The sequence below is a fragment of the Fistularia commersonii genome, chromosome 13, assembly GCF_037954325.1.
Source record: "Fistularia commersonii isolate RoL2024-O1a breed Wild chromosome 13, RoL_Fcom_v1.0, whole genome shotgun sequence".
In the NCBI taxonomy this organism is placed as follows: Eukaryota; Metazoa; Chordata; class Actinopteri; order Syngnathiformes; family Fistulariidae; genus Fistularia; species Fistularia commersonii.
Window position 1 is genome coordinate 2658169 of NC_141296.1, and position 14753 is coordinate 2672921.

The following is a 14753-nucleotide window of genomic DNA, read 5'->3' on the forward strand; positions in this document are numbered from 1 at the left end:
GCAAAAGGAAGAATAGATAAAAAAATCAGAGACGTTTGATTTTATGTTTTTTTCTGCAATACGTTTTGCGCGTGTATTGAACTACGGGTCTTATATTCGCTATCGAACCGTATTTCCATTCGACCGAATTATTACACTCCTGTCAACCATTGCGCCCGCCCTCCTCCCTCCTATTCCCCGCTCTCCCGTTAAATGACATTCACCAGTGAACTTTTAACTTTGCTTCTGTGTTCCAGCCAGATGATCAGATGAGCCTTGTTGCAGTCATGCTTTACGACTTCCTGGACAGGAAATTTCTCCCGTGGGACCGCGGTGAGGAGGAAGAGTTCATACGGGATGTCAGAGATGTCCAAAACCGGCTTCTCAGGTAAAGAAAGCCGGGCGTCGGGAAACAGACGCTGAGAAGGGAAACAGATTCTGAATTTGTTTGTGACTTTTTTTTTTTTGTAGGTTTAAAACCAAGCTAGAAGCCGCTTTGGCGCGTTGCAGGATCAAGCGTGATCTCCTGACCATCGAGTGCGTCCTGCCAGAGAGCGTGAAGATAAAGCAGGAAAGATCAAGCTGCCTTCCACTATATGCATGGGTCAACAGTCTGAGGAGCAGGTCGGCGAGGCGCACACACACACACACACACACACATAGTACACAAACTCATGGTATTATGTCTAAGAGACAAAAGTGCAGGACACGCTCACCCATTACCCAGTGTTTTATGGGCCACTCACTAAGCTGACACGCAATTAAAGCACCTGTGTGTGTGTTTGTGCATGTGAGCATGTCTATATGTTGTTGTGTGTAAGTGTTTAATAATGTGTGTCCTACCATGTGCCCCGCCAGCCTGATTCATTTAGGTGTAAATCCTGCTTCTGTGGACAGATTCAATCAGCAACAACCCTCAGCATGCCCTAGGATTGAAAAGGTCACCTATCGGCTTTAGCGGCATGCTCTGTATGTGTGTGTGTGTGTGTGTGTGTGTGTGTGTGTGTGTCTTAATGGTTTTATAGTGCATATTACTTTAAAAGGCCACAAAAGGCTTCCATTCTATTATTATTTATGACGACCGCCCTTCCTATTTCTTCGACTTCTCACTTTCTTCTGCTCCCGCCCTTCTTTCCAGTCCTGATGAGATCCAAAGGGTGCTGCAGAGCGCCGGCCTCTCAAGGGTGAAGTCAGTCGTGGAGCTGCAGGGGAAGACCTACTGCCAGGACGCCCACTGTGGGGATGTGCTGGTATTTCCCGCTCAGTTGAGAGCAGAACTGATTTCCACCAGACTTCTTTGTGACCGCAAACTCATCATCCAGGTACAAGATGCACAGAGCGAGGGTGGGGGGGGGGGAGTCTTTCGGCTGACTTTTGGAAACCTCTGCGGCCCCGAATATCCCCCTGTGACATTTACGATTTCACTCGCTTAATGGATCCGTTGAAACTGAGCCGAATGTTTTCATTTCGTATGATGGGCAAGATCAGTTTGTGCCGAAACAAATATTTCCTATAAGGCACGCTCGCGCGGTCATCCTTCAACTTGATCCATAAAGCAAGAAAGATATTATATTTGTGTGTGTCCGCCGGGGCCGATAATTTAATTTTGATTCCATTAGTGTCAAGCCGCCTTATAAAGTGCAAGAAGTGCGGGGCCCTACCAGACAATTAAGTCAGGTTTTGCAGCCAACTCGATAAATATTCAACACCGCCGCTTAATTAGTCAACTCTATTCTTTCACATTTAATAACGCTCCCTCATACCATCTACCTTTTATTTTTCTACATTTTCTCCCTCTGCCTCTGCACCCTATTTTGTCACTTCTGTGATCTGGAAGCTGACAACAAACACTCAAAAGATAGTCCCGTTTTACGGGAATACCTTTAGCGACATTTCCGTCGGGGATCCAACTGAGTGCGGGACAATTTTCTTCTCATCTGAAAGCACTGATACTCACTTTGCATTTTCCTTTTTTTATGTTTTCTTCACTTCTTTGGCTCTTGTTTGCAAACCCATCAGCCGTTTTTTATCAAATCCTTATATCGTACTCTTTTCATCTCCCCTAATCTCATCAGGGTATGCTAAGAGTTGCTGTGGTCTGGGATCTTCACACTGTTGGGCTCATCTTTCAAAAGATGTTCTGATGTGTCTACAGGATAAGTCTTGCAGCCTGTCTTCAAATGTTGCCAGCGCGCTGTTACCAGATGGAGGAGACGTCCTCGTGGTGGGCTGCTTTTCCGGCTTGACCGTAACGCACATCGCCTCCCTGATCGCCGAGAAAAATAAAGCCGACGGCAGCAACGGCCAGTCGAAAGTCTACGTCTGCGTCAGTGGTTGTACAAGAGCTCAGAGGGAGAAGATGCGGCGAGACGTCGGCCGAGTGGACTGCAAGAGTAGGCACAAAATCAACGGGTCCATGATTTTTTTTCAATATCTGTCCATCTTGCCTCCTGTGGCTGTGTTTTTAATCACGACACATTAGAAAACGTAATATCTTTCCTCTAATTTTTACTTCACACATGCAATTCTGAATTAGGGCTGTATAGTGTAAAGACACTCAGTGGGGTCAAATACTGACATCCGAACGACTCTATGAAGATCAGCGTCCCTTAAAACTGATCATTTTTGCTGAGATTTTTGCATTACGTGCGATATGTAAATATATTTTTTGCTCAAAATAGCTGCGACATTTTTTATTCATGAAGAAAACAAAAGTGTGTGAGCTTGTCGTTTTTTCTTGGAAGCGTGAAATGGGGCTGCAGATTTACAGAACCCAAGTTTTTGGCACAGCTAAAACGCGCTAAAAATGGGTGACAGTAAGGATATATTACCTGTAAAATTGAAAAATTCATGATCACGCCGACTGTCAGAGCTGCTTTGTGTGCACGTTTGCTTAGATGTGATGCTGCTGCCCGAGACCTTCCAGTCTTTGGACAGCGATGACAAGCGGCTTCAAAAAGTGCGCGTTATCCTGTTAATTCCCAAGTGTTCTGTCTCTGCAATCAGCAACGCTGTCGAATTCATACTGCAGGAGAACGGAGGTAACGTGTACGGAGATCACACCCATGCATTTTACGTCTTATAGATTTACGCAACACATAATGTGGTTACAAATAACGTAAACACATATTATTGAGTGGTGTTCACACAGCATTCTATTTATTTAAAAGGCAGTGAACGTCACATAATATGATATAATACCAATTTTTTTATAATGCTCAATCACCACTAACATTTTTCATGCAAAAAAAACACTTAATTAATAGATACAGTTGTATATTTTTTTTTTTCTATCAATAACCCAATGTGCAACGTGTTAAATGACTGACTTTTCATAATTCATGATTACATGCTACATGCAGATGGAGTATCATGGAGTAGATGTTAAAGGTCAATACGATAATCTATGAAGTACAATCAAATAATCACATTTCTCTCTAGATACATATTAATTTGTCAGTGCAAATATTTGATACAATAAATTGTAAACATTGAAACGCCTGTTCTTTTTGGTAAAGGATGTTACCTATATTTTTCTTTTTTCAAAACAAAACCATTCAAATTAAAACACGGTTGACAAGTTCAAGGGTTTTATTGAACGTAGCTTCTATTTGACAAGATTGAATCCAAAAGTAACAAATTTGATCACCAAATAATTTTAATTGTTCAAGATCCATTATGTATAATTCAAATCATGTGAAATAAAGGCCGTCCATGCGCTCATGTGAATGTAAATGACACAGAATGTTCTTTTATTTTTCCAAGAACCTACCTTTTCTAAAGCGCTGGTTTATCTCTCCAGACTTGGACCTGTTGCAGGACTTATCCCACGGCTCTATAGCCCAGAGCAAACTGGAAGCTCTGATATCACAGCAGAGGAGGGATATTGATCATGCCTTAAAGTGTGAGTGTTGAACCACCTGCTCACACACACACACACACACACACTCCCGCATCCGCACCATCTGAGCTCAGTCAGGAGTGCTTTGTTTCTCTCACCTCTGAAACACAATGAAGCCTCTCTAATTATCTAATCTCCCCTACCATTAGACTGATGCTCGTGGTTTCCCCGGGAGACGGTCACAGCCTTAATTAGGAGGGCTTACTTCGTTGTGCATCAGTCAGCGAGAATCTGCATCAGCACGTTTGTCAAATAAGTTATTACTAATTGTGCTGTTCCGTCGCGACCCGAACAAGATGGAGCGAATTACCGAAAGACACTTTTTCAGATTCCATTCAAATGCCCTCTACGGGTTTGCATCCTGTGTTATTCCCCTCTGGAGTATTTCATTCCTCTAGGTTGTGCGTTGGTGGTGAGCTACACCCGAAGGATGCACTCCGTCTTGTATCCCTCAGCGCTCCTCTTTTTACAGAACTCATGATCGTCAAGGTTTTCGCGCAAATCAAGCTGCTATCGATCGGCCCCGAGATTTTTTTTTTTTTTGGTCCGACCGGACTAATGATACTGTTAATTGATGGTGGGCGCGTATTGAGTTGAGTCAAGAGTCTCATTTGAGCGTCCAAACCTCGACACGTGCAAAGATAAATGCATACAAGCATCTATATATACTCACACAGACCTCCTTAGGCATTAATGTCGGAGCTCAGAAGGGTTTATTCATCAGGATCTTTCGTATTTTGAACCCATTTACCATGTCTTAACAAGTCCATATTGACTGTTGGTAGCAATACCTATTCAGCAAGGCAGAATCTAAACTTACAAAAGTCCGAAATCAACAAGCAAGCATATCATTCACAAGTTTCATTGTGTTTGTGCATATTGTGGTCATATTGTAAATCACATTGATTGTTTGAGTTTTTATATTTTTTTTTGATTATTAGATATAGTCAAACAGAGTAGCATTGTATGTATCTAATCAGATAGATAGGTGCGTACCGGATAAACATGAATACAACCGTGTTGGTATTCTGAAAAAATCTGCATTTACAACAGATCTTTGACACCCAATACCCAATAAATCCTTCAAACGATGCTTAAAAAGTATCGGTGGTAATTTTGTTGTATGTCCAACCGTGCGCTCGCAGGACGAAATTTTTCCCCCGTGACACGAGTTCTGTGCAAAAGTTTCTCTGCATCTAATGTAAATAATGAATTTCCTTCCAGGTATCTCAGAACTTTACTCAGCTGCTGTACTTGAACTCGCTTACTGTCCGTCACTGACACGCTTTCCTGTTTGTTTCCAGTTACCAGGGCGTCGGCGGTGGTTTACTCCACATCCTCTTCTTATCCCGAGGAGAACGAGGAGGTCGTGAGCGCAGCCCTGACACGACTGGACGCTGAGACGGAGGAGGGAGGAAACTTTAGGTCGCTCATGTTTGCCTAGATGTCTCTAAGCCTTCCTGGCTGTTTGTCTCTCTTCAGACAGGCTTCTGTCAAAATCTCAGTGAACCTCGAGCAAAGCGAGAAGCAGATCCAGTGTCTTTAAATTCTGGGAAATGTTTTCCGATGGCTTAACTTTTGACAGCTTTTTGTTGTTGGTTTTATCAATTTTATAGAGACGTTAAATACTACACATATTGTTTCAGTGCCAGTGTTTTATGCATACTTAAATCTAATAACTTAGCTTGCGAGGTATCGGCAACACCGGGGGCCTAAATAAACAAGACATGACGGATATCAAGTCATTATTGGACCTTGCAAATCTTCATAAGACAAGTTGTGTTTCTCTTGTGCCTTTTAAATGTAATGTTTGACTTTTGCATCCGTCCCATTGGAAGACACACAACCTCAGCGGCTCCAGCGAGTGTTAGGTTGGCGGTGTGGATCATCGCGCTGTGCTGTAATAATGATTATTTGTATCACGGGTTACTTAAATGTTAAAATAACCCCAAAGACATTTATGATCCCGTGAAAATTCCTACCTCTGTACTTCTAAAGCAGTATATATATACACTGCTCAAAAAAATAAAGGGAACACTTAAAAAACACATCCTAGATCTAAATGAATGAAATATTCTTATGAAATACTTTGCTCTTTACACAGTTGAATGTGCTGACAACAAAATCACACCAAAATGATCAATGGAAATCAATTGTATCAACCCATGGAGGTCTGGATTAGGAATCGCACTCACAATTAAAGTGTAAATACAAACTCCAGGCTGATCCAACTTTGATGTAATGTCCTTAAAACAAGTCAAAATGAATCTGTGTTGCTTCCTGAGTGGACACTATGATTTCACACAAGTGTGATCGACTTGGAGTTACATTGTGTTGTTTAAGTGTTCCCTTTATTTTTTTGAGCAGTATATATATATATATATGGCGGTAAACTCAACTTTGCTCCGTCTATGTGTTTAACCCAGGCCAAATCCATCGGCGTTTAGCTCCTTTGACCAGACTGAAGGCCGAGGAGATTCATGCGGCTCCTTCTTCGTGCTGAAACCCTCGGGACAGAATAACGGCTGCTTCCTGGCTGTTCTCACCAGAGAGGTGAGCGTGACGGAAACCATAATAAAATCTCACAGAGTCAAAGTTGAACGGAACGGAATGAAGTTATAGGTCATTTTGAACGTACTGTATCTCAACACAATGCTTACTTATTTTTAGTTTTGTGGACTAACTTAAGTGAGGGATATTCTCCATCAGTTTTGCTTAACAAAACCAGTTGTTTACCTAACGTAAATTATTTTAAGCGGACATTCATGGTCCTAATAAGTAAGGTTTTTTTTTTTTTTTTTTGAGATCTAGATTTCTGTTGCAGTTAAGATCCTTCAAAAAGCATCACTATCGATCCCCTGCTGCTGCCTGTCAGACAGCTGTCATTTAGCAGCTGGCGGTAAAAACTAAAGTCAATGACTGAAAAAAAACGTTTGAGCTTGACCTAAATGTGAGCGTTACCAGTCGGATGCTTGGATGCTTGGCTGGCTGTCATACGTTTGCCTGTCAGGCTTCTTCAATAATTGAAATGCTGCTTGGAGAAAAGGAACCATGAATATCTCCCTGCGCTGATGCGAAACACTGTTTTCCTTTTTAATTTGTAGAGGACGGTATCGCGAAGTGCGATCATTTCTAAAAATACGTACGGGGTTTGGTTTGACGGCGGTTTAAGCGGCCGGCCTTTAGAGGAGTTTAGAAATAAGAATGAGGAAATAGCTGTTGGAGGATGTTTGCATTTGGAAATGCCAGAGCGGTGCAGAGCAGGCAGCAACTCTCAATGCCTTTTGGGAAAAAAAAAAGAAAGCCAGGGTTTAGGTGAAAATGACCAACGCGTTGCGACCCTTGAAACGGAAAGAAAAAAAAGGCTTAAGGAGGAGAAAGGTGAAGCTGACGGAAGCGAGAGCGGAGGAGGAACGAAGAGAAACGAGGTAAATCTCCACGCGATGAGGAGCGATCGGAATGAGAGCGAGGAAGTTGAAGTCGACATCAGAGCAGGTCAGGGATTTAATATCCAAGAAAAGAAAAAGAAGCGAACGCTGTAGGCTCTTGTGTCCAATAAAGCGTTTTATCCTCAGCGGCAATCTCCAGGTGCTCTTCTAAAAACGTCTCACCGATAGCGCCTTAGGCTCCAGCGGCAGATTTTCCTCATACGACTTTTGGTTTTGCTATCACACAGAACAGACGCAGAAAAAAAAAAAAAGTCTTGGTTATAGGTGTGTCTCAGAATACACCGGTAGAGCCTCGGTCAGACCTCTTACCGGATGAGTGTGTGTCCGCCGGACCGTCTGGGATGGTCATAAATTTCCACGGGGCCGTTTTGAGCATCTTCTGACGTAGCGCTTCTAGATGTAAAATCCGATTTCTGCCGTGGTTCTCCAAGACAGGAATACCGGGAAGCGACTGTAACGCATGCTGTGTTTTTTTTTTACCAAATCATCAGCCGTATATTGGCGTCCATCAACACGGTCTCAGAAAGTAACAACTCAGGATTTAATTCAAAATTAACATGAAATTCATACATATTTCATGAACACATTACATTACATTTGGCAGACGCTTTTATCCAAAGCGACTTACAATAGACGACACAGGGACTGCAAATACACTTGCAAATACAAGATGCACAGGAAATATACAGAACAGTAAGCTTGTTTTTTGTTTTGTTTTTTTTGACAAAGACATACACAAACGTACACACACACACACACACACACACACTGCATAGCCTAACTTGGTGCCTAACCTGATCTGGGGCATCAGCGCAGTAAAAAGTCCTGAAAGAGAAAAGTTTTTACCTGTTTCTTGAAGGTTGAGAAAGATGATGCTAGTCTTGTTGCTTCCGGAAGTTTGTTCCACCACTGAGGTGGTAGAACTGAGAACAGTTTTGCCTGAGATCGCTTAGAGCGAGCAAAAGGCACTGCTAGTCGATGAGAGAAAGCTGTTGGTGAGAAAACTGTCAAAGAACAATTATAATAATAATAATAATAATAATACATACGATTTGTATAGCGCTTTTCAAGGTACACAAAGACGCTTATGTCTTTGCTATTATGTCTTGCTCTCATGGAAAATAATGGAAAAAAAGGAACACTTTGCCAGATGCACACACACACACACACACACACACACACACACAAAATAAGCATCAGTCTCGCATCTTGGTATCTTTAAATGTTTCAGTTCTGAAAAGTGCTTTTCCAGAGTATTTTGAACGCAGCTCAGGTGTTGCGTCTGGACCGTTACGGCTCTTTAACCGTCTCAATGCGCCGCGCGGCGAACGGGAACTCCGACGGCATCAGCATCCTTTGAAAACACGCGTGACCGGGCTCCTCCGCCCTCGCCGTTATCCGTGACACGGCCACGTGACACGCTTCGCTCTCATTACGAAACGCGTCGCACTCACGATTGCCAGCGCCTCGTTATTAAGCCATTTTTGCCCCTGCCAGGCGCGATGGAGGCCTCACGCAACGCATTATGCCTTTCACCTCGGCCATTCATCATGTTTTACACCTCCACAGATAGAAATGAAAAGATAATAAAACCCAATGTAATGGTGCCTCGAACAGGATTTTTTTTTTTTTTTTTTTTTTTCTCCCTACATGCAATAAACTCAGCTAATCAAAAGTTATTGTGGCGCCCTGAAAACCACCATAAAAATAGCAATTACATAAGTGTTTGAATGTTGTCTAGCTTTTCATCGACTGTCACGGAGGCACCCGGAAAAAGTTCTTTATGAGCCTCCCGTGCAGGAACGGTCGGGAACAATAAAGAGCCGAATAGTATTCTTCCAGAATAAATTCCTGGGAAAAAAAATTGTAAAAATACAATTGGACTTCTGTGGAGGAAATCTAACGCTTCCGGACAGATCTGAACGACTTAAATTATTCAGAGCTCTTTTTCTTTATTGTTTAGGGTATATTTTATACATTCGGACTCAGCGGCCAGGAAATACCGAGCGCAATGATAAACCTTTTTATTAGAATAAAACAGTTTTCGGGGCGATCTGTCGCGTCTCACGACGGAGGAGTGTTAAAAGAAACGAGGGACTTCCACAGAACGGATTCGGAACGGGTTCGTGGAGACGAAGTGAAATTTACAGGGGTGACGGGAAAGCGAGCGAGGCGAAGGGAGAGCGTCTTTTGAATAATTCAGCGTCCCCTGTCTGTATGAGTTAGCATCAATGAAGTTCAGGGCGCACGACAAAGACTGAAATAGAGCGGCGTTCGGAAAACATGTTTACCTTCGTGCTGCGCGGACGCACGTCCACGCCGCCCTTTGTTTTAAAGTGCCGATTGCGACTCGTACGAATGCGTCCAGGTAATCGCGGGCGGCTTGTATAAAAGTGTCTGTTTGTATTTATGTGTCGACACGCGCTAAAATACGTAGTCCTTCAAAAAGAAACGGAAAAAAAATGAAAATAAAGTGTCCGTGTGTCCCAGTTCTGTTGGACCCTGTGCTTGTGAATAATTCAGGTGTTGAGAAGAGAAATGGATTCCTTGTGGGTTGATGCTGAGACAGCAGGTGAACCAGCAGCAGCAGCAGCAAGGGCATGGCCCTTCCTTCCTTCTCTACTTCCTCTCATCTCCTTTCCTCTACTTTCCTTCCTTTCCTTCCTCTCCTTTCCTTCCTTTCCTTCCTCTCCTTCCTCTCCTTCCTCTCCTTCCTCACATCTCCTTTCCTTCCTTTCCTTCCTGTCCTTTCCTTCCTTTCCTTCCTTTCCTTCCTTTCCTTCCTCTCCTTCCTCTCCTTCCTGTCCTTCCTCACATCTCCTTTCCTTCCTTTCCTTCCTGTCCTTTCCTTCCTTTCCTTCCTCTCCTTCCTCTCCTTCCTCACATCTCCTCTCCTTCCTCTCCTTTCCTTCCTGTCCTTTCCTTCCTTTCCTTCCTTTCCTTCCTTTCCTTCCTTTCCTTCCTTTCCTTCCTCTCCTTCCTCTCCTTTCCTTCCTCTCCTTTCCTTCCTCTCCTTTCCTTCCTCTACTTCCTCACATCTCCTTTCCTTCCTTTCCTTCCTTTCCTTCCTGTCCTTTCCTTCCTTTCCTTCCTCTCCTTCCTCTCCTTCCTCACATCTCCTTTCCTTCCTGTCCTTTCCTTCCTTTCCTTCCTTTCCTTCCTTTCCTTCCTTTCCTTCCTCTCCTTCCTCTCCTTCCTCACATCTCCTTTCCTTCCTTTCCTTCCTTTCCTTCCTTTCCTTCCTCTACTTCCTCACATCTCCTTTCCTTCCTTTCCTTCCTTTCCTTCCTGTCCTTTCCTTCCTTTCCTTCCTCTCCTTCCTCTCCTTCCTCACATCTCCTTTCCTTCCTGTCCTTTCCTTCCTTTCCTTCCTTTCCTTCCTTTCCTTCCTTTCCTTCCTCTCCTTCCTCTCCTTCCTCACATCTCCTTTCCTTCCTTTCCTTCCTGTCCTTTCCTTCCTTTCCTTCCTTTCCTTCCTCTCCTTCCTCACATCTCCTTTCCTTCCTTTCCTTCCTGTCCTTTCCTTCCTGTCCTTTCCTTCCTCTCCTTCCTCTCCTTCCTCACATCTCCTCTCCTTCCTCTCCTTTCCTTCCTGTCCTTTCCTTCCTTTCCTTCCTTTCCTTCCTCTCCTTCCTCTCCTTTCCTTCCTCTCCTTTCCTTCCTCTCCTTCCTCACATCTCCTTTCCTTCCTCTCCTTCCTGTCCTTTCCTTCCTTTCCTTCCTTTCCTTCCTCTCCTTCCTCTCCTTTCCTTCCTTTCCTTCCTTTCCTTCCTCTCCTTCCTCACATCTCCTCTCCTTCCTTTCCTTCCTGTCCTTTCCTTCCTTTCCTTCCTCTCCTTTCCTTCCTCTCCTTCCTCACATCTCCTCTCCTTCCTCTCCTTTCCTTCCTTTCCTTCCTCTCCTTCCTCTCCTTTCCTTCCTCTCCTTCCTCACATCTCCTTTCCTTCCTCTCCTTCCTCTCCTTTCCTTCCTTTCCTTCCTTTCCTTCCTCTCCTTCCTCACATCTCCTCTCCTTCCTTTCCTTCCTGTCCTTTCCTTCCTTTCCTTCCTTTCCTTCCTTTCCTTCCTTTCCTTCCTTTCCTTCCTCTCCTTCCTCACATCTCCTTTCCTTCCTCTCCTTCCTCTCCTTTCCTTCCTTTCCTTCCTCTCCTTCCTCTCCTTTCCTTCCTCTCCTTCCTCACATCTCCTTTCCTTCCTCTCCTTCCTCTCCTTTCCTTCCTTTCCTTCCTTTCCTTCCTCTCCTTCCTCACATCTCCTCTCCTTCCTTTCCTTCCTGTCCTTTCCTTCCTTTCCTTCCTTTCCTTCCTTTCCTTCCTTTCCTTCCTCACATCTCCTTTCCTTCCTTTCCTTCCTGTCCTTCCTCTCCTTCCTTTCCTTCCTTTCCTTCCTCTCCTTCCTCACATCTCCTTTCCTTCCTTTCCTTCCTCTCCTTCCTCTCCACACTCATATCCTCAACATATTTGACACATACAGGATCTACTTTTTTATGAAGACAACATCTCTCACTTTTTTTTTTTCCAAATTCTTGTTCTTCAGTCTGATCGAGAGCTGAAAGGGGCCGGCGATGCTTCCCCGACCGAGTCACATGGCAACGTCGTCCCGGGCGTGGTGGTCTCCGGCCGTCAAAAGAGAAAAAAGGGAGGACACACAAAAAGACCGCCGAAAGGAACTCTCGCTCGGACCCGTCAGCGTCGAGTGTGTGTCAGCGTTCAGTGTAAAAACCAAGAGATCCAGAGCGGCGACCGCAGTGCCTCCTGTCGACAAGAACTTCCCCAGAGGGGTCAGACACCACAAGGTAGGCATGATTGCTCCAAATTCATCTTCTGAGAAGTTACTTTCTAAAGTAAGTTCATGTTACGGACTGACCGGATGAGCAGGGAGCTCGTTGTCGTCGCTTCGGACGGTTTAGCATTTTAATTTTGTCCGGTGTCGGAAGTGCTTGTCGACCGATGGCGTGTTCTCCTTTCAAAACCCTTCCTCTTCTCGTCTTCCGCCTCACTTTAAGGAAAAGCCAAAGCGTTGCACTTGCAGGCCTCGAAGAACGTCACGTGCAACAGTCACTCCAAGAGACCGGAAAACAACATCTCCTCTTCCTTCAAACCGGAAAAGGCATTAAAACACGCCAGCGCACCTTTATTCGCCCCGCCAAGTTCCGCCGCGCGTCCGACCCTTCCTCTCGCGGCCGTCGTCGTCAGTCCTCGTAAGGCAAGCCGGGATGTGCCGAAACCGGCGGCGCTCGCCCTTCCGTCCGTCCGCTTCCCCGTCGTGTTCCCGAACCAGAACGGCCGAGCGGCGTCCGGCGTCCGGCGGAGGAGTCCGATTCGAACGGTGCTTCTCCGTCCTTCCGTCGGCGCTTCCTCCAGGGACTCCCTGCTCAAATACAGACCGCTGGTCGGACCCGGGAAACGCGACGACTTCAAACCTAAAGGAATACCACCAATCGTTCCAAATGCCGTTTAACGTAAAAGAGTCTCTTATATGAAGACGTCCTTCAGTATTTACTTGACATTTCTACTGTGTCTGTGTCTTTGTAACAACCTTGGTGCGGTCAGATACTAAAAACAGATGTCTTGATAGCATTGGGTCCGTGTCACTTCAATGACACTTAGCTGAAGGCTAACAGGAACCTGAAAACCCAAGGATAGACTGAAAGAGCTTTTTCCTTTTGGTAATGCCTTTATTGTCACAACAGATAACATTTACATGGTGTAAAGATGAGTGAAGAACAAAACTAAAACCATTTACAGCATCTCTCCCGTTTGTTTTCGTGTCCAGGTGTTTCATTTTAAGAGCAGACCGCATTCACGGATTTAACGTCGAGTGCGAGTGACGGCTCGGAGCCGCGGAAGCGGTGACGGCGGACTTTTTTTGCCGCGATGTGCACGTACTTGTTTAGAGTGGGAGTCGACCGGGCGGATTTAGCGAGAACTAAGTTCACCCTTAACGTACGGAGCAGAGCTAAACCTTTGCTGAGGACAAACCATAATTGTATCGTTGTTCAAATAACCTCCAGCTTTTCACACCCGCTGAAGTCAAAGCCTTGATCTCTTGCAATCGCGTATATTTCGGTTATATGCATAAAGTTTCCTGAGGACATTGTTAAGCTCAACTGTAAGCATTGTGACATTCTTAAAATTTTAAAACTTCTGTAGAATGTATGCAAAAACTTACAATATTGAGAAATCTAAAACATTAAAATATATATTGGAAAAAAAAAAAAAAAAAATGTCGAATGTTCTTTCGTCGATCTGCTCATCCGTCGAGCGATGGAAAAAGTAAATCGTCATTCATGTGATTGGATCAGATTATACGGACTAAGAATTTATTTTTGTGCCACTGTAAATCCGGTCAAGGTCACGTGGAGATGACTTGTGCTGATCGCATCTATTTGGTGTGTGTTCACCACTCATCGGACCCGAGACTCCGACTGAAAACATCCCATCGAGTTTACATGCAAAAAATCATTCCCCAGCGCCTGCCACCACCTCCCGCTCGTATCTACAAGTTTTGTGCCCTAAATAAGCTCTTTCTACATTCAATCATTTCCATTCCCATGATTTCACAATCATATCATTCATCCTCACCCCCAAATTTTTTTTTTTTTTTTTTTTAAAACACACTTTTAGGGGATTTTTTTTTTTTTTTTTTTTTTTTTTTACGGTGTGTTATGAATTTATTTTATTTTTTCCCCCCCCCAACTCGGCTGTCCGATCCTCACGACAGCGAGATCTTTTCAGTCCGTGAGGGCTTTGAAAGGTCGGTGTCGCGCCGCCGTCTAGACCGGGATCTCTACTCGGTGTCAAACCGGTCTGTTGGAAATAAAAAAAAAAAAAAAAAAAAAAAGAAGATTCCCCTTCCGGTGTATCCAGTATCCACCCATCCCCAGACATCCAGATAAGTCAGCAAGTGGTTTCTGCTTCAAAACAGTTGCATTCAAAAGTCACCGTTCATCCAGTGACTAGTTGTCAGCATGAAACACGCTGCGGCTTTTACATTCCTCATCATGAAACACGAGTTTTTTGTTATTCCTAAATCCTCAGACACACTCCCCAAAAACTGCTCTCTTTTCCGTTTTTCTCTCCCCACAGTTGTGTTAACATATATGTACATCACTTGCTACCGAGGCTGGTACTGATTCGGTGTTGTCGTGGCGATAAAGAGTGAGTGGCATCCAGGAGCTGGTTAGAAGATGATGTGGTCACTGTGATGGTCATTGCTGGGGAAGTTCTGATGGCTGTTTCTTGGGTTTCAGAGTGTCTATGAGAGACTGAACGCCGCGCTTTACGCTGGTGGTCACTCGGCGGGTAACCGAGTCTGCCGAGGGCGAAGACGAGGAGCCGGCGCGCTGCAAGGGCGGCCGTGCGACCAGACACTTCTGATAACGCAGCTGAAGGTTAAAAGGGAAACGTATAAGTACGATTCCT

The 14753-nt window shown here is 44.4% G+C and overlaps 2 protein-coding genes across 6 annotated transcripts in view; one reads left to right on the plus strand and one right to left on the minus strand.

Annotated features, from left to right (window-relative positions):
- Positions 1 to 248: 248 nt before the first annotated feature.
- LOC147227554 (protein NSUN7) lies at positions 249 to 12012 on the plus strand (the record flags this gene model as incomplete). The annotated part of the gene is made up of 9 exons (XM_086157686.1): positions 249 to 367; positions 451 to 603; positions 1118 to 1301; positions 2135 to 2372; positions 2877 to 3020; positions 3782 to 3883; positions 5185 to 5305; positions 6307 to 6433; positions 11866 to 12012. Coding segments are annotated over exons 1-9 (1335 nt in total), but the record flags the coding sequence as incomplete, so codon positions are not given.
- Positions 12013 to 13871: 1859 nt separating this feature from the next.
- apbb2a (amyloid beta (A4) precursor protein-binding, family B, member 2a) overlaps positions 13872 to 14753 on the minus strand; it is a 56827-nt gene continuing 55945 nt past the window's right edge. For all 5 annotated transcript variants that reach the window (XM_086158266.1, XM_086158263.1, XM_086158265.1 and 2 more), the window contains exon 14: positions 13872 to 14716. In XM_086158266.1, the coding sequence (XP_086014392.1) occupies positions 14540 to 14716 (177 nt within the window). In that variant the 3' untranslated portion in view covers positions 13872 to 14539. The remainder of the gene's footprint in view (positions 14717 to 14753) is intronic.